The sequence below is a fragment of the Protomyctophum bolini genome (genome assembly GCF_963924005.1).
Source record: "Protomyctophum bolini genome assembly, chromosome: 11".
Classification (NCBI taxonomy): Eukaryota; Metazoa; Chordata; class Actinopteri; order Myctophiformes; family Myctophidae; genus Protomyctophum; species Protomyctophum bolini.
Genome location: NC_137872.1, coordinates 32,668,049 through 32,688,870, shown reverse-complemented (window position 1 = coordinate 32,688,870; position 20,822 = coordinate 32,668,049). Strand labels below are relative to the sequence as shown.

Below are 20,822 nucleotides of genomic sequence, written 5' to 3'. Positions count from 1 at the left end.
TTAAGGTATCTGTAGTTTATTCGGTCAGGTCAGTGAAGAGCGACGTTAAGGCGAGGGAAGGGCATTAGGATAACTTATCCTGAGCCGGGAATCGAACATTTCATCACTGCTTTATCCTATTCATATAAGGACAATGAGTTGGCACTATTAAATACCTCTACTGCCTCTGTGTAGAAGAGGGAAAAGTCCGCACACAGCTCAGCTCCACAGTGTTTTGTTTATTTAAAACACCCGACATTCAAAGACACAACATTTCGGCCACAACTGGCCTTCATCATTGTCACCTGAGGAAGGTCAGTTATGGCCGAAACATTGTGTCTTTGAATGTCGGCATTTTAAATAAATAAAACACTGTGGAGCTGAGTTTCTCCCTCTTCTACACTGTATGAACCTATTGTCCAGCACCGGCGAGGGACTGGATGTGCGCAACCCACTTGTTTTAATCTACTGCCTCTGTGCTCAGAAGATGGCGACGGTAACACAATCAGTGGCCATGCCTTGCGGGAGCACATGATGATGTGGGACTTAACAGTATGTCTCTCCCCACGCATGCAGCGCACAAACCGGATACCAAAGGATGTACACGTGGAGCCGGAGAAGTTTGCAGCAGATCTCATCAGCAGGCTGGAAGGAGTGCTGCGGGAGAGGGAGGCGCAGGAGAAACTAGAGGAGCGGCTGAAGAGAGTACGACTGGTATGCAACTATATATATGAACTAATCTCTGAACCATCTTTTGCTGATCTCAAAGCCCTTCGGGGGCTACGTTTATATCTTATGCACAGGAATGGGAAGTGTTTTTGGGTGATCCTTTAAATGCTACCCTGTTCGCACCGGGGGGAAAAAATGCTGAAGCTATATTTTCATATTATTGAATAATGAACTAGAACTTTTTTTTTAAATCCCCCCCAGAAATGCTGAAGCAATATTTTCACATTATTGAATAATTGTGAATGAATTGAATAATTTATGTAGGCTATTATTCCATGTATGGGAGTGACAGCTTTGACGCTCATGAAGTAGATCATTTACGACATAAAATTAAAACCAAAAATAATGTATTGCAATATGGTTTGCTTCATGTGCTCTTCAAATGTTAAATATTTATATTAAAACTACAATGGGATAAAAACAGATTCATAATTCTCTGACCATGAATAACTTTAACTTTAATTCATCAGTCTATAATTAAATTAAATTAACTAGGTCAGCAGTAAAAGTTGGAAATGGCTTTATGCATCCTTTGGAGAATTCCATACTTGGTCTTTTGTTGACGTCTCTTTTTCCCCCAGTATCATTCTGAACACCTGCACACTGGAGCCACTTGTGAGGCCGAAGCAGTGAAATGCCTTTTTGATGTCAGTTGGACAGTGATGAAACTGCTTGCCTGCATCGTTTAATGAAATCTCCGTCAGTGCAGCTAGCCAAGTATTAAGTCTCAAGGGGGATAATTTATGTGTTTTGGGCCCTGCAGGCAGAGAAGTTGCCATCACAGACAGAACTTGAGGTGTCTTCTGTTGAGAGCTGGGAGCGAGTGAGAAATGGCGTTGTCTTCGTCGACCCTATGTTGCCGTCTTGGCTCAGACTATTCACCCTGCTTTCGTATAGTTAACATTTGTATTTCTTATTGGGTGAAGAGTAGAAGGGGCAAATGAGAGCACACCAACTTGGTGCACACACAACAAGGTAATGGCATGCAAATCTCTGCTAGATCCCCCCGTCAGAAAGTCCCGAGTACCAAACCACCCAGGAATCTGCTACCTGTAGAGCATCAAAGCCTTGCTCATAAATTGTCCAACGTGGTGTGCCAAGGGTTTCCATGTTGAAATGCCATCAAAAGCATTTGGAAAAGAGGCAGCAGAGAAGCCAAGCAGGGCTGAAATGTGCCTTTAGAGATGAAGTTGTAATAGCTCCATGAATAGCTCTCAGTGCGTTCATGCTAACACAGATGTCCACACCCGGGACAGCGATATGCACACACATAGGAGTCACTGGAAATGTGCGTGAATTGAGAAGCTGCAGATTATATGTCTATACATAAAAACCCTGAGTGATAATTTAACTGTGAGAGTGGATAAAACGCAAGGCTTTTGCACACCTACATGGCGACAGGTGCGTAGGAGAAGGACAACCAAGTGCCCGACGTACTGAAAAAGGAAAAATCTTCTGCACACATGTCTTCAAATGCAGTTGAATTCTTTTTTAAGGGAACAGCAACGTTTCGCTCTATTTGACCTTCACCCGGCTATCTTTGGTGTGGTGCGTCGTGGTCGCGCATCATCCTTCCAAAACACGGAAGACAGTTGACTGGCCTCAAGTAGCCTGCCTCCCTGCTATATTATTATTATATCACAACATAATCTTATATAATTTACCTAAATGGCATAATATCAACAAGGATAGTATGATTAAATCCTGGTGTGACGCATGGGTTATAGATTCACAGTCGGGGGTTCCCTTCTCGCGTACCGGTGGTATATGTCCCGCAGACCGGACCGGCACCGGTCCACGTACCGGTGGCTGGGAACCTCTGTTCTAAAGCATGATTTATAGGCAAATCCACTTCATGGTTTCTCAGTTGGAAATCTGTTGCTGAGCAACACATGTGCTGACACAAAGAATTGTCACCCAACCCCACCACACACACACACACACACACACACACACACACACACACACACACACACACACACACACAATAACAATGAAACCACAACTGTACCCCCCCCTGTACACACACTCTCTCTACTAAGGGAAAACGAAAAAATGTCCTCACTCAGTTCAAAATGGATATAGTCACTATATGTCTAGCTGAAACATCACAAAGGTACATATGTCATGCTGCATACATTACATACAGTACATGGCAGCAACTGCACATTTGACTGACCACCCTATATGCATGTTCTACCTCATCATCTCGGCAGTAATATTAAAGAATCCCATAGCAACTCATTAGCATGTTGGTTCAAATCTGCCATCTGCAGGTTGGAATGACTATAACACATTACACGGGTATGTGTCCTTATTTTAACCAAAACGAGTCGAAGAAATAAGCGTATTACCCCCAAAACCTTTCGGGTGACTGTTGTGTACCGTATATAATTCTGATGTTAAAAAAGGATCCCTTGTATGCCTTAATTAATAATAATATAAATTGCCCTCTAAATTAAATAAATAATAAATACATATTTAGTTGATCTTTCACTCAATAGGGACAGCAATGTGTGGTCCAGCCCAATGGAACGTACAGAACGCCGACTAAAAAACAACAACAACTTCCTACGGTTCGTACAAAACAAGAATGACACGCGTGTCATTACCAGCCAGGTGAAACAAGCGCTTTCCGTTGTGCATCCGTCCCCCTTTTCTTAATGATTCTGTATTGTATTCCTTTGCGCTCGGTGAGCAAATCCCTGCAAGTGGATATAGGAGGGGAATTCTGGTGCCGTCTCTATTATTTATTCATTTAACTCTGTCTATCCCTCAACAGGAGGAGGAAAGCGACGATCTCGACGTCTCCGCGGCCACTTCGTCGTCCAATCACAGGCTTCCGCCCGGCGCGGCCTATCCGCAGCATTACAGCTCGCGGTACGCCGACGTCGGCTACAACAACGGCCCGCCGCAGAGAGACGTCGGCTACAACAACGGCCCGCCGCAGAGAGACGCTCACGAGGAGAACCCCGAGAGCATCCTGGACGACCACGTCCAGCGCGTCATGAAGACGCCCGGCTGCCAGTCGCCAGGCACGGGCCGCCATTCCCCCAAGTCCCGCTCCCCGGACGGCTTCCCCGCAGGAGGCAAAGCGACGACCGGAAACAACGGAGTGCCTCTGTCGTCGTCCTCGTCGGGCCAGGGCAAACACCCCGCCGCCCGGCACGGGCCGAAGGGAGACGCCGCCGGCAGCCACCTCTACCACCACAAGCACGTGCACCACATCCATCACACGGGGGGAGGAGGGGGGAAGCCCAAAGAGCAGGTGGAGGCGGAGGCGGCCATGCGTGTGCACGGCGCCTTCCCCTGGGGCGCGGCGGAGCACGGCCATTATGGCTCGCAGTCTCGGAATTATGCGGACGGCCTACTGCGCGTCAACCCGGCGGACCCCGCCGGTCACAGGTATGAACCCGACTCGGACACTGTGTACATTTTTTCTTTTTTCAAATCATCTCCAATCCTAGCATCCCTATTCTGAGCAAAAAGAAAAACAAATAGATGAACATTCAGCGGAAATAGCAGATTTACAAGCACAGCACAATGTGTATATGGTCTACTTTCACTTGTTTATGGTCTACTTTCACTTGTATATGGTCTACTTTCACTTGTATATGGTCTACTTTCGGTAACTTATTTTCATTGTCCGTCTAGCAGCAAAGGTGGCACGGCATGTAAGAGAACGTTCAAGAAAGGCGAGGAGTCGACTGCGCGGCCTGGCGAAACGCCGCTGCCTCCGGAGGAGATGGAGAGGAACCAGAAGATCCTTCTGTGGATGATGGAGGGAGAGAAAGAGAGCGGGCGCCTGCATAAGAAGAGTCCATACGGGTAAGTGAACCGTAAAACTGCCCCGCTTGAGACCTGAGGTCGATTCTACAAAATGTCAAAGAGCTCGTCTACAAAATGTCAAAGTCTCGTCTATCGTGGGATGTGGATGGAGTGGATGGAGCTCGCGATAGACGAGAGCTCACGCTTCACGGCTGAAAACACAGCCACGGGGTTACTATGGACACGGGGTTACTACTGTTGACATTATGAAGAGGTCTTAAGGTCTTAATGGTTTTTTTTAATACTGCTGCGTCGTTTGAAAATGACTTAAAAGAAAATACGTTTTTATCGTTTGTCTTCAAGGAGCACCACGGGGTCCAAGAAGACCGCGGGGGGCCATGACACGTCTCGGCTCAGCTCGGTGGAGAGGCCGGGAGGAGTGCACCCGTGGGTCAGCGCCCAGCTACGGAACAACGTGCAGCCGTCGCATCCCTTCATCCAGGACCCCACCATGCCCCCCAACCCGGCCCCCAACCCCCTCACCCAGCTGGAGGAGGCGCGGCGACGGCTCGAAGAGGAGAAGAAGAAGTCTGGAACCTTGCAACCCAAGCAAAGGTGAGGTTTTCTTTTTCCCCCGGGCCAAGACGCCGACATATTCCATGAACTAAAAGCGTCAAGGTTCACGCGCGACTGTTTCCTTCCAGCCGGCTATCGGCCGGCCGCCGATGTTTTTCCAGCACGAGTTTAACAAGGGACGATTCCGAATGAGCTTTATTGTCAACATCACAGTTTTACAAGTTAAAAAAGTGGGTGAAATTCGTTTTTGTGCATAGTTCCCATCATGCAATTTTTCCAAGAAAAACAAATAAAGGGAGGAGGAGAGACTGGGAGGGGGGGGGGGGGGGGGGGGGGGCGGGGGGTAAGGAGATCAAGGCAGGAAAGAAGAGAGTCTGAGCGCTGTCTCTGTGTAAGAGACGTCTACAAACACAAAGGGGTGGGAAGTTTGACACTGTCTAATTGGCATCGAATGTCCCTCATTTCCATTTTCTCTTTGGTCGATAAGCTGGATATAATCGCAGGACTTTAATATCAGAGTGCATGTAAGCCAGGTGTTAACTTACACTGTATGATGTGTATGTTAGATCTAGCCTGCGGAACTACCGTCCCCTCCACACACACACACGCACGCACGCACACACGCACGCACACACACACGCGCACACGCAGCAGTCCATGTGTCTAACTGCTGGGATTGTCCGGTCCCTCAGGTATGTGATGGAGGTGATCCAGAGGGGTCGCACTGCCCTAAGGCCTGCACTATTCCCTCCGCTCAGCGTGGTGCCCGCCGTCTCTGACAGTGAGCTCTCCGAGTCTGAGTACGTCCTACCAGCCCCCCCCTCCTCCTCCTCCTCCTCCTCCTCCTCCTCCTCCCTCCCTCCCTCCCACTAGTCCCATCCCATAGACATGTCAAAGGTCACCCCCATCTTACCTCCCATGCCCATCGCTGGCAGTGTAGAATGCGAGCCCCGATCTCCAACCCCAACCACAGTGAACATATAACACGGATTGGCAATTCCGTACATACCGCCGTCTGCTAGAAAACCCCAAAATCTGTACATATTACACTACTATACTGTTTTGGCCGCGACCTTATTATCTCAGTCGGGGCAAATGCGCTCCCCGCAACATTATTGTACGATTCTGTGATACTGGGTTGCAACTCGGTCAAGTTTGCCCTCCGTCGTTGTCAACGGGGAGGATTTCAGTGTAATGTGTACGGATTTGGGGGTTTTCCTAGTAGTGCATGTACAAAATTCAATCTGTGTTATTTCACCGTGTTTGGGTGAGATCGGGATGAGAATGCTGTGTGCGTGTTTGTGTGTATGGGCTAACGGACACTGCTGTGTGCATTTATGTATTTGTAGACCCACCAGGCTATTTAGTAGTCAATAATACATCATTGCTTCTGGTGAATTTATTTAATGTGCTTTGTTACTTGGAAGTAGCCTGCATTCCCCTTGTAGAGTCCCAGGCAGTATCCCTGTTTTTTGTTTTTTTATATAATGCAATTAATTGTTGTGTTTGTTATGTCTGAATGTGTGTGGGGGGGGGGGGGTTAGATTCATTGCTTGATTTCTTTAACACATCATTACCCATTGCAAGGAAAGGAAATTGATTTTCTTTTTTGCCATTCTGTAATCAATGTCAAAGAACTGAATTCATTTATTTATTTCATCCCGCTTAGAGTGATTATTATTATTATTATTATGATTTTTATTATTGTTGTTGTTGTTTTCAGTAGATGGTAGCAGAGAGTGTACTGTACTGGCTGATGGAGACATGGTGCAGTCTAGGGACAGGGCTAGTTTTTGATGCCGTCTTTCAGAGCACGGCGTCTCTTTGATGTTCCCATGCCTCTTCTCTTCATAAGGGTAGTCCAGGGGATGCAGGGGAACAAGGGAGCCGTATTGAGAGGAGCAGATGAAAGGCAGATAGCCTTGCATTGCCCGTGGATATATCGGCCCATTGGACCCAGGGGGACTGGGATTGAGTACTCTGTATGCCTCTTGAACACTGCAATCGGCCCCGTGTTGGCTTCGGTTAATGTAGCCCTCGAGGAACACCGCGGTTGCTTTTGAAAAACGGGAGGCACCATTAACTCAATAACCTGAACTCTGTGGAGTTGTGAAATATCATACAAAAACTTGTGGGTTTGTGAATAGTTGATTCTTACAAAATGCCCTGTTCGGTGCCTTGTTGTTTGTTGTCGAGGTACGGCTGTGTACCGTAGGTGAAAGTAATAGGTGTTAGGGCAGGGCGATATTACTTCAAACCAATAGCACCATTATTTCATACTTTTGTCTCAATGACGATCAATGAACCTTTAAGAAAAATCTACAAACTCACAACACGTTGCAGATTGCACGTTGCCGATATTTTCACTTCTTTGTACACCACCATTGTACATCAAAGAATTATAAAGGGTCAAGTGGTTAATCAGACTGATCAATTTAGTTGATTATAAAAACAATCAGATTGTTCACTGTTCAGCAATAGAATTATTTTGTGTTGATTCCACAGATGCATAGCAAAATATATAAACTCTCGATTATTTGGTTACAAGTTGGTTATTAGTTCTAACTATGTATCGGTTTCAATATATTTCCAGTTAATTGCCCAACCTTAGTAGGTGTTCATAATAATAGGACAATAATCCCCCTCTCAGTGGTCTCAAACAGACGAGTGGAAGGTTTCATTTCAAACACATTTTCAGATGGGGAAAGAATGTGTGACAAAAGAGTGCAATTTTAAAACAAGCTACGGGTACGAAACAACACAAGCCAGGGAGCTAGAAAATAACGGCATCGGACATGCAGTCAGTATCTGCTGTAGGAAACTGTTATTGCTTTTTCCACTGAGTTGATGAGGTGTAATGGTAACTGAGAGCAGGTGTTGGTGCCGGCGCTATAGATGCCTGGAGGAACATCTTGAATAACGATTTGTTCTCGTGATATTATTTTCTATCCCAACATTGCTCATAGAAACTAGCTACTCTGTTTCCTGAGCCGTCCACGCTGTCTCCACGCTTTACTGGGGAGCAAGCAAAGTGCTCTTTTAAGTTTTAACCACTTAAACCATATACTTTTTGACCGATGTCTCCAAGGGGGTGTATACTTGGTCCCATCCTTTGTGAGCAGCTATTTTCCTCCGATTGTTCACTTAGTATGATGACATGCCCAGAAAAGGGACGCCATGGTTTATGTAGTTGATAAACCTTTAAAGCCTTTCGCTTTTTACAAGCATAATTTTGGCAGGCATATACATTTCTATATTTTATTCATTTCTTGACATCATGATCTTGCAAGTCTTATTATTTCATGGAAATGCATATCTTGTGTGTAATGTGTGTATCTCTTCACATTATATAAAAGGCCACAGGTACGTTGACTTTGATGGAAATGTAATCTTTGCCAGGTGGAAGTAAATACCTAAAAAAGGCTGCGTTTCCTCTAACATTCTACTCGACTTGGACGAGAGAGGGAAAACAATATTTAGATATTTTTTTTAGATTGCTTTGTTCTTTCTTTAGATGTAACATCAATATTTACCCTGCAGTCGAATGCGGAAATGATGATCTTGAGTGATGAACTGACAAATTGTTATTGAAATACTACAGATGTTATATTGTCTCTGCAGTCCTCCCAGGTCTAGGGGTAAATTCAGACTGTGATTTGTCTTTGCAACATTATCATACATGTAATATAATTTGCCATAACACATATAAAGCAGGCTTAAAGTCTTTGGTTTGAGCTAGTCTGAGAAGGGCTCCTACTGAGATGTTGATGGCAGCTAAGAAAATGTCTCATTCTAACGTTATGGACATGAAATATGAAAAGGTGTATTTATTATTATTTTTGTCTTTTTGTTTGGCAGACATAAAGCAACTAAAAAGTCCCCTTGTGAGAACATTACAGTGGCCTACTACTTCTGTGGAGAACCTATACCATACAGGACATCTGTCAAAGGGAGGATTGTCACGCTGGGCCAGTTCAAGGAGTTGCTAACTAAGAAAGGGAGTTACAGGTGAGTGTAATGTTTAACACCACATTCAATGTGTTCATGCTATCTGTATTATTGTTTAGAGTAGTGCAGGCTTTCGTTTGCAATTTGTAGTTGCAATAGATTTGTTTTAGATATACTTAGTGCAAAATAATCCAGTGTTAATCCAATAATAATAATAATAAAAAAGAAATACGAATGTGTAATTGGTAGAATAAGATTTCTATTTTTATATTTTCATAAAATTCCTTTCCTGCAAGATAAAACCTAGTAAACCACAGGACATACTGTATGGGTTCGACAACCAGACAGTAATAATCTTGAAAAAAATGAAATTACTTTGAGTATTGAGTATTGAGTCTTGACTAAGCTGATTAAGTGGACAGGAAAAGAGATAAAGTACAATTACCTTGGAAAATGGCAAATAAATACATGTATAAGGGGTTTTAGTTGGTAGATATGAATGTAGAGTGGATCTTAACATTTATTTTCTTCTCGTAAATGATTGTAGGTATTATTTCAAGAAGGTAAGCGACGAGTTTGACTGTGGAGTGGTGTTCGAAGAGGTACGTGAAGATGATGCTATCTTGCCCATCTTTGAGGAGAAGATTATCGGGAAAGTTGAAAAAATAGATTGAGATGTTGATTGAAGAGGAAGGTGTCTAAAGAAGTCTGTCTTTGGTGGAATCGATAAGCGGTTGGATGGAAAACGAGGAAGTGTTCAGAATGGATAACCGGCAGTGGCACGGGGAAAGGAAGTGGCAAAGTAAGGAGGGGGATCTGGAGAGGGAATGCAGCGCGGTAAGAAAGGGCCCGACAGTGGCCGCCGCGGTCGGTGACTTTGTGACTTTTAAGACATACGTATGTAGTCTTTTTCTAAACATGCTCAGTGCCCTCCTTGCATTATACTGAGTACCACAAGACATTGGACTAGAAGAAAATACCTCATTCTCTTCTTTGTCTGGAGTGTAATGTAGCAATGTAAAGTTTGATTAGATAAAAAATGGACTACGAAAGTGCTACTAAAGCTGCATTATTTTTGATATGACTTATCAGAAGGTATCCTTTCTAATGTAACCACGCTTGTAATTTTTATATGTATTGGTACCAGATATTGTACAGTTTGTCTGTTTAAAAAAATAACAAAGTTTTATATCTATTTAAGTATTTAAAAGAGCTGTCAGTTTCAATCTTATATAAAAGCACTGTCGCAGTTCCAATTCAACATGATCACGACCTTGGATAGGGATGGTTTTTCGTATAATTTGTGACGGCCTTCAGGAACTGTTATTGTCCATGCTATACCAAGTGCATTTAACACTCAACGTCAGTACTCTGTTAAGTGGCATCCCGCCATATCATGTGGCACTTTCACTGTATTATAGGCTACAACCCTGACTATGTTTACATGTAATCTGCAATTGGATTATCTGCCTTTCCCCCGTGGAAATTTCATTGGAAATTTGTATTGGAGAAGAAAAAAACCCCAATGTTTATATGCTTGAAGGAAAGAAAAACATTGCAATCACTCGCTAATCGCTATGAGGTTGTTTCAGATGGATTAGGACTTGTGGTCATGACAGGTTGTATGCAAATGTATCCAATGAACACCATTACATCCCATCATGCTATTCTCTGTACCCAATCCACATGAAGCAGAAAGAAAATTATCATAACCACTTAAACCCTTTATATATTTTGTCCCCCAGGGGTCTGTACTTAATCGCCTACTTTTTTCCCCCCCTCACCCAATCTCTTTGCCATGCATTGTGAGCTTGTAGATCTACTATTTTGCCTAATGTTCACTCATTACGATACACCCATGAGGATGCTAGGGTTCATGTGGTTACATTGTATGTTAATGAGTACAACAAAATCATATTGTGACTGACATAATGTAAGCACATTTGTGCCCAAAATCTGGGCATGCACTTTCCATTATACTTTTGACTTATATTAATTAATTTTATATACGTCTTTTTTTTCCTTTTTTTTTTAAAGCATAACATGACTTGGTTTTATATCATCTGTGCATCAACTGAACAAATGTGCATGGCGTTTTAGAAATGTCACCGTTTCTCCTGATCAAAATGACATAATTGTGCCTATAAGGTGTGTTGAGGTATATAAAAAAAACATCAAAACATTTCATATTGAAACATTGCTACTTCTGCAAAAAAAAATAAGAAAGGAAAAAAACGAATGCAAGTGTGTATAGTATACTAATACAGTCTTGACGTTATGGGCGCTCATAGCATGTTTGCATTCTTTTGAGGCAGTGGTTTTCAACCCTTTTCATCAAGGTCCATTATTTATTCAGCATTTGAGCCACGGACCGCCATTCGATGAGGTTTAGCCTCACGGACCCAAAACGAAAGAATATTTTGTTATCGCAAACGCAAATAACAAACACAATTCCATGCTGTTGGCAAACGTTGATCAAAATAACAATTAAATTCTACATTCTCTAATATTGTATAGACTTCTTGTAAATTAAGTAATGCCAGATGTTTAACAATAATGTAACTCTTGAGCATTTTACACTCTCAAGAGTCTATAAGCAACTCTCCATCATTCAGCTGGGGACCACCTGGAACCCGCTCAAGGACCACTGGTTGAAAACCACTGTTTTGAGGCATTCATTCAGAAAGCACTGAAGTCCACATTGAAACCGTAATCGGCTGCATTTAAGCATAGTCAGCGTTGACGGACGTCAGTGGTTTTCAACCCTTTACATTTCAAGGCCCATTTCTTTTGATTCTGCATTCGAGTCACGGACGACCATTTGATGAGATGAGAAAGAATATTTTGTTGTTGATCAAAATAACAATTATTCTACATTCTCTAATTGTGTAGACTTCTTGTAAATTAAGTAATGCAGATATGTAACAATAATTTAACTCTTGAGAGTCCATTTGGATTCATTTTACGCTCTCAAGAGTTAAAGACCTACAAGGGTCCATTTGGTTTAACAACTCTCCATCATTTAGCTGGGGACCACCTGGGGACCCCCCTCAAGGACCACTGGTGGTCCCCGGACCACTGGTTGAAAACCACTGAGCTATGATAAATGATTTCTCCAGGATGCCCTCCACTCAACTCACACTGATCATGCCTGTGTAGTGCTTTGTATTTACTTTTTATGTTTGTTTTATTTTAATTTTTTATCTAGTCCCTGTTTTGTCAGGCGACGACGACACACGTTGAGGTTCAGAATGTGGACTGGAAGTACTGTATTCAGAATTACCCCAAGCTCAGTATTGTATCATGTACCAGTATCAGTGGTGGACAAAGTAAATATAAGTATTCAAAAAGTACAAATTACAAATTGCATTGCTGAATTGAAAAGTAGAACATTTCCCAAATGTTAAAAAAAAAAAAAAGTAAATATCTGAAATAAAAAAAGACTAAATAGTGAAAATAGCAGATCTTGTAGATCGGCTATTTCATTCATAATGTACTTAGTTACTGTCCACCAATGAACGGTGTGTTTTTTTATATAGACAGTTCATGCTGTGTGCCAGCAAGTATCATCCTAAAGCTATTTAGAAGTGAAATGCTTGTGCGATGTAAGCATTTGAAGTGTAAGCAAGTGTTATACACTGACAGTCAAACAGTTAATTCCTTCTCTAATTGCGTCTACCAGACACTGAAACGCAGCAATCGTGTTTATGCCTGTTTTTGTATAGGGCTGATCCCAGCTCGAGAAAGATTGTCATCCAATTAGCCAACGCCTTTCTTTCATTGGCTTTTCCCACGTTACTGTCCTTGTAAATTAATGCTTATGTGCACAACGATTCACAATGAATAGCCCCTGGGTTTATCAAATATCAACATGTGTATTACTTTAATGGTGCAAGAGGGAGAAGGGAGTTATAGAATGGAAAACAAATTGATGAGCCAACAAAAACAATAATAATCAAATGAGATTGGATTTATTGATGGATCAATTGAGTGTGTGTAGCCCTAAATTCATAATGCAAAATAATTTGTGACTTGTAGCCTTTAACCCTTTGGCTTAACATAGCTACATTTGGTGCCTGGCAGGATTTGATTATTAGTGTAAGATAATAATACTTTTTGTTTTAATAGGTCACATCACACCAAAGAGAAAACAGTAGTAACAGCTAGATGTTGTTAATAAGCTTGTCTCCTTATGTTATACTCCTTACTCTTTATTTACCCTGTCACCTGGGTAGACTCTTCATTTTGTGATAAAAAAATGTCTTGATCTCTTTGATTATCCAAATCCTTGTGTCAAAGTCGAAGCTCTTGCACAGAATGACAGAATGTTTTAAAGAATGGTCCAGGTGCATAAGATGACAGCCTCCCGGTTGGATGTCGTTAACCTGTTCTGCGCTGCAAATTGGCTTCACATGAACCCATTTAGACCTGAGGACGCATCTGTGTCACCTTATAGCTTTTAACCACTTCAACCATTATTTTAAACTTTAGCTGTTGAAAAATATCAGATCTCAAACCCTAACCTAACCATAACCGCAAGCACGGGAGCAGCAAATCGTGCAAATCTTTGACTATTCTTTCACATTGAACGTTTTGTAGCTCAAATATTTGCTTCTGGCCAAATACTGAGGGATCATTCTGGGGATCCTTGTCATGAGAACCACTGACATAGTCAGATTTAGAAAATATTTGTAGAATCTGGTCCTCAGGTCTAAATGGTTTAATGTCTGATTTACTTCATTTTTGTCCAGATTTATTTTCAGAAACCTCACGAAACACTGGGTTAGGGATCAATAGAATGGCTTCTGAATGTGGTTCAATCACATGTGCATACATCATGTGTGGTGTATTGAATGGGTGGCGTTTTATAACATTGCATCCCGGGTGCACATTGATTCAACACAAGGATAGGCCGAGAAGACCAAGCAATGTCAATCCTTTAGGCTGCCATTTTGTGCACCTTTACCCATTGTGCTGGAGTCCACAATGAGGAATGTGGTAGTTAATTGTCTTTGTAATTAGAGTGGAAAAATAGGTATTATGAGCAGAGTGGACCTTCAAATCAGAGTGCTGTAATTGTTGGGTGTTGTGTTGCATAGATACCCAATGTAAGGAATATCTCCTTTTCTGATGCTGTTTTTGTATTTATTTAGAAGCACATTTCTTTATCTGTATAATTTTTAAGTAACATACAGTCCAGTGCATTATCCTCCACTTTTCCTTACAAGAACACCTTGTTTGTTTGATTGTGAGAGGTTTACTCCATGGCCTTAAAGGAACACTTCACCTCTTTTCAGTAATGCTCGCTACAATTTCTCGCTCTATAGACTCCGAGACATGCTGTAGTATATCTGATCAGTGGTTCCCAAACTGTGGGTGGGGAGAAAATGGCCCTATTTTTATTTTTATTTCAAAAATGTTTTTTTATTTAATTATTTCAATTTATTTTATACATTTTATAAATTAAAATATAATTCAAACATATTTCAAAAATAATTCCATACATAAAAATAAGAAATAGTTTAAGAAGTAATGGAAATAGTATGGTCTTTGGGAATTTTGGGAAGATTTGGGAATCACTGCATGTGTAGATGGCTTACAAATGTACCTGACTTCAGTTAGTTCAATTCAAGCTATTGGAAACACTGGGTTTTCCTGGAATGTTAGCACACTACTAAAATAAGTTTTGAAATTTCAAGTGCACAAAAATATATCAATGATGTCCGATGATTGAAGTGTTCCTTTAAAAATGTGGATGCACAACCATCACATTGTCTGTGTCAGGTGGAAAACTTGTTTGTCCTAAACTGTTACTTTTCAAGAAATGCAGAAAAATAACCTCAAAACACGTACAGAGACTTGACCACTTTCAACCTGGCATCCCTATTCTAGGCATGTCATCATAGGCAAAATGTTTTCCTAATCCTAATATTTAAAAGATTTCTCGCAAATAGCCAATCTTCAAGCTCAACGCATTGAGATTGCAGATCAGCTATTTTCTCTTAACTTTTACGCGACACTCATATGAGTATGAAGAAGAAAAAAAAACATTTAAAAAGGATGACATATGGAGATACAAGTTTTCTATCCACCAGCAATAATCTGTTTTGTTTGATCTTTTATTGTTCAGTGTTTCTTTCCAAGCGGAGGGTATCAAATCATGAAACGATTACTGTGAAATCCCCTAAAGGTGATCTTACCTTATTTAAGATCATTGAAATGTACATAATAAACATCAGAGTGCCTTTATTACAATCTTAATGATGTCTGCTAAGTGATTGTCAGTCAGATCAATTTACCAGGGACTAGCTTTATACAGTACTTATTTTAATTTTGTTGTGCAAAGTACATTCTGTTTTAAGTGTTTGTCTGGAGTCGGTCTCGTCTTTGTAAATATGTATTATTGTGTGATCAACCAGCAGCCCAACTAGCACATGTGGTACCCTGGGACCTGTTTCTTTTTGCCAACTAGTGTCGTTATCATTTTAAGGTACTTGGACATTAAATACATGCAATAAACCACAGCTTGACTACTGACTATGCTTGGATATATATTAAATGGTGGGAAAAGTACTCAAATGTTTTACTTGAGTAAAAGTATCAATACTGCAATATAGAAATACTCTGTTACAAGTAAAAGTCCGTAATTCAAAATGTACTTAAGTATCAACGATACAGAATGTCTCATTTCAAGTTTTCAAATGTATACAAATATTTTGAAAAGCAGATCTACAAGCTCACAATGCGCATTGTGATCGGATATTTTCAAATGGCCGAAATGTAGTGGTGACTGTATGTTTTGTAATAATAATGAACATCTAAAGTAACTAGTAACTAAGGTTTTAAGTTATTGCAGTAGAGTAAAAGTACAAATAATTGCCTCTGAGATGTAGTGGAGTTCAAGTAATTATTGGAAATTGGAAATACGTACTCAATTACAAATACCTCAAAATTGTATTTAAGTACAGTATTTAACTAACTTAAGTAGTTACTTTCCACCAATTGTATTGATATTAAGATGTTGTGTTTCTCTGTGTCTTCAAAATCAACCAAACTAAAACATAACCAAATGTATTTTCTTTGGCTATAGATTTACTAGTGAATTTGGCCTTCACCTGAGGGCTGCTGCAGTGCTGTGGTACGGACGGAAGAGGGCACTGTTGGTCCTCAAGTAATATTTCCAACTTGCAGTTTACTGCTCCACTTATGGTATTGTCCACTCATTCAGACTGTGTGTGTGTGTGTGTGTGTGTGTGTGTGTGTGTGTGTGTGTGTGTGTGTGTGTGTGTGTGTGTGTGTGTGTGTTGTGTGTGTGTGTGTGTGTGTGTGTGTGTGTGTGTGTGCGTGTGCGCTACATTTGCAAACTACTGTGCCGATCAGCATCATATTTCTTGTGTACACGCTGTAGGCCATGTAACTCAATTCAAATCAGTCAATGACCATGAATTATGTAAGTCAAGCTGCTCACCCCATCATTCAATAGCACAGCAACGGTTGGCAAGTGCTCAATATCAGCTTGAAAGTTTTTACCCCAACCGTTAACCATCATGAAGCCAATATACAGAGTCATCATCGGCGGTCACTTGTATCCGAGTATGACTGTCCTCCTCCATGGTCTTTGTGGGTCCTAAGATGTGAATGGAGGCCGATTCTGGACCCAATTACTCTGGTGCATTGTGGAGAGGGGAATCCCGGGAATGTAGTGGTGGGTTTGGGTTGGACCCGTTTATTGGATGCTCTCTCTTTTCTGAGTCTGTGTCATGTCACAGTGCTTGTCTTGTGCACCATGGCGGAGGTCATCATTGTATTTTGCTGCACCCTCACGGACAAGGTTTCTCCAGGTCGTCCTGTCTGTTGCCTTGTCTTCCCAAGCTTTTAGGACAATGTGGCACTTCTGTAGGTGTGTTTTAGTGTTGTCCTTATATATCTTCTTTTGACCTCCCGGGGCCTGTTCACCCTTTAACAACCTGGGAGTACAGGACTTGTTTTGGGAGGCGAGAGACGAGAGTCAGGCATGCGGACAACATGGCCGGTCCATCTGAGCTGAAACTAAGACTAAAATATACTGACAATTTCGTCAACAAATACAAACTAGACTAAAATGAAGGGACTAGTGGACAAGAGATCCACTATAAGTCATTTTACAATTAGTTGCATGCTGAAATCTCCGATCGACAAGCCCACGTGTCGTGCTGCGACGCGTTGTGGGCTTGTAGATCGGCTATTTTCAGCAAGTTACGTTCATTACGACGGCATCAAGGGCCACCAAAATACATTTTGTTCGACTAAAATCTTATGATATTTTGTCGAATAAAACTAGACTAAACACTAAGACATTCCAGATGACTAAAATGAGACTAAAACTAAATGAAAACTATTCAAGAGACTATGACTAAGACTATGACTAAGCACACAACCTTCATGTGGGACAGTGGGACACCAGTTGTCAGAGTGATGTTGAAGAGGTGAGGCTGGCTAAGACATACTGGGGTGGGGTCTATCGACTATAAAGTCAAGGACCCGGTTACAGAGGATGGGGTCACGGTCAAGGTCAGTAAGCTGACCAGTTTGGGGGGATAATTGTGTTGAACGCTGAACTCAAATTAATACCATTCTCACAGGTGTTGTCAATGTCCCAGTGAGAAAGAGTGTATTGCTGTTCTCACGAAAGGCAAACTGGAACCGGTCCAAGGTTTGTGAGATGGTGGATTTCAGCCAGGACCAGACAGCCCCTCGAAGCACATCATGATGATGGAGTGAGTGCAACAGGACGGATGTCATTCAAACGTACCGCAGAGGAGTGTTTTTCGGTACTGGCACGATGATGGTGGATTTAAAGTGCATAGGAACAACCGCTTGGGCCAGGAACAGATTGAAAATGTCTGTCAGAACCCTGGGCAGCTGTACAGCACAAGCCCAGCAGACACGTCCATGGATTGGATTCCGTCAGGCCCAGCAGCCTTTTGTGCATTTGTCCTGCACAGTACCACCTGCACATCAGTGGAGGAGAGTATGAGGGGTTGGTGGTTTGCAGGGAGAGTCTCCATGTTATCTCTCTCAAAGCGAGCAGAGAATAAATTTAGCTCGTCAGGGAAGGAGGTGTCACTGGGGTGAAGCTTTAGTGGATTTGTGATAGCCTATACAGTATATACCTTGCCACATACATATGTCGGGAGTCGACGTTTTCCAGTCCGAGTGGTGACATTTCGGCTGTAGGATGGAATCTGCCTCCTCCGACCACACTTTGACTCATTTAAATGTAAATTGTTGGTTTAAGTGGCAAAGGAGGCTGAAAAACAGCCAAAAGACACACACAGCTAAAACGCCGGAACAAAAACTGTGATAATTTCAAGGTCTGAAGAATAGCCTGGTCGGCTCGAAACGTTACCACTCAAGTACAGACACGCTTGGGACCCTATTTATTCTTGAAATTGTTGATTTGACACATTTTATGAGGGGGATGTATTGAGGATGAGAAACACTGAGTTGTGATCAGATGAAACCAGATGAGGCTATACGCATCCGCATTATTGGTGCGTAGACACAGTGGTTGAAAGTAACTTAGCACATTTACTCAAGTACTGTACTTAATTACAATTTTGAGTATTTCCAATTTTCAATACTTTCACTTCACTGAATGAGGCAAATATTGTACTTTTATTCTTCTATAATTATTTGAAAACATTAGTTACTATTGTTACTTTGTAGATTTTGATTATTCAATATAGCTAATCTACAAGCTTGTAGATCTGCTATTTTCCAAAAAATATTTTAATAAATTTTGAACTCGTGAAATGATTCTACACAATGAGTACTTTTACTTGTAATTTGATGCCATTACTTTTGTAGCAGGTGTTGTGATATACAACATGCTGTCTCTGATACTTGGTACTTGTACGTGATGTACTAGCGCTGAAGGCCGTGCTGCAGGCAGTGCTTTGTGATGTCTATAGTCAGTGACGTCGTTAGGACACGAAGTATCCAAGATATATATGCTGCTGCATGAGTAATAAACCTGGTGAACGTTTTAATGTGACCATGTCTCCGTGTCATGTTAACCGGGTCGTCACACACCAGAACCAGACGAGGGTCCAATACGTAGAACATTGAATCATTACAGTAGGCTATATTTTACCGGACATCTAGATTAATTGTAACAGAGTACCCTATATCTACATTGCACTATTGATACTTTTACTTAAGTAAAACATTGTGATTATACTTCTTAAATGTGACCTCCAATAATGAAAACTCCCTCTGGGAAAGTATTTTGTAATTTGCTAATGGCAGCATACAGATCATTCATTGCCTGCTTAGCATAACAACTGCATCTGGTGGGATAGGCTGCTATTATATGATGATATTATCATCAGTTAAAAAGCAGACATTTATAGAGACCTATTATAGACTATTTTAGAGAACTTTGTCCCTATAATAGGTCTCCATAAAGGTCTGCTTTTTTTTTTTCATTTTAAGATATTCAATGTTTTCAGAACAGTGGCTATTCTGGCTTACCGATTAGGGCATTGTCCATGCACCAAGCCTTGTTAATTTAAATACACAGACCCCCCTCCTTCATGGTATTAAGTCAACAGCGTTGTCAGCAATGTGGTCAGTGGTCACGTCAATTATCATGATCATTTCAGTACTATCATGGTCCGTAGACTGTAGGTCAGATTAAGATAGTGTCTTTCGTGGTCAGATATGAATCATGACGACGAAGCAGGCAGCACAAGTATCAAGGGGGACCCATAGAGTTATAAATGGGGGAAACCCCATCACCAGAGTATACTTTGATCATCCACAAGATCCACAACACAAACAAACAACAAACGTACAACCCAGATTCTGCTCAAACAAGGGATTAAATTAATTTCGCTCCTATGCCACTAAAATGTGGAACGCCCTACCAACCAACAGCCATGTGGTAGACATGTGAATCCCTTGACTCCTTCTACGGACAGCTGCAATTCCAAACTGGCCCCCATAATACAAATCTGAGTTCCTCAGTCCAGATGAACTGGACTGAGCGCACGCGCACACACACACACACACACACACACACACACACACACACACACACACACACACACACACACACACACACACACACACACACACACACACACACACACACACACACACACATTATGAGTGTTTCATGGTGTGGAGAGAGACTTTGCTTTCTTTTAATAGCTTTAAAAAATGTAGAATTATTTTACTAGTACTTTGCTGGGTGTTTTATTGTATTTGTATAATTATTTATTGTCCTATATGTATATTATACATTGTCCTGAATGTATATGCATTGACCTGAGCAAAAAAATCCCCTTGTGGATAATAAAGACATCTAATCTAATCTAATCTAATCTAATCCCACCCATCCTTTTTTCCCCCTACTTCATAGAAGTGTATATTTGTAAACTTTTAATTGTTATAAATTGAAAATGGTGGGCCCTGATGTAAACAAGTGATCAAAAAAGTCATCCAAAGAACAAGATTCCTATACAGGATCTCTCACTGGTCAACAAAAACACCCTGAAGACCCTAACAGGAGCCCTCGTACAAGGTTTCTTCGACTATGCATGCACCTCTTGGTACCACAGCAGTTCATCAGCCCTTAAAACAAGGCTCCAGACTTCCCAAAACAAACTGGTCAGGCTACTACTTGGCCTCACTCCCCGAACCCACCTCACACATGCCCATTTTGACAGGCTGGAGCCGCTGGAATGGCTTAGGGTTGACGACAGAGTACTCAGTACAGCATCTTGCAATGTGTCTGGTCCACAAGATGTGCTAAACCACCAAGATAGTAGATACCC

The 20,822-nt window shown here is 41.6% G+C and overlaps 1 protein-coding gene across 3 annotated transcripts in view; it reads left to right on the top strand.

The window, feature by feature from the left end:
• Positions 1-15,573, top strand: part of axin1 (axin 1) — a 31,274-nt gene extending 15,701 nt beyond the window's left edge. The window contains exons 5-11 of one of the 3 annotated variants that reach the window (XM_080776350.1): positions 556-693; positions 3,491-4,113; positions 4,366-4,536; positions 4,840-5,091; positions 5,745-5,852; positions 8,911-9,060; positions 9,548-15,573. In XM_080776350.1, the coding sequence (XP_080632476.1) occupies positions 556-693; positions 3,491-4,113; positions 4,366-4,536; positions 4,840-5,091; positions 5,745-5,852; positions 8,911-9,060; positions 9,548-9,674 (1,569 nt within the window). In that variant the 3' untranslated portion in view covers positions 9,675-15,573. Of the gene's footprint in view, positions 1-555; positions 694-3,490; positions 4,114-4,362; positions 4,537-4,839; positions 5,092-5,744; positions 5,853-8,910; positions 9,061-9,547 lie in introns of all 3 variants that reach the window. The other 2 variants (XM_080776349.1, XM_080776351.1) reach the window with 2 other exon arrangements.
• The last annotated feature ends 5,249 nt before the right edge of the window (positions 15,574-20,822 follow it).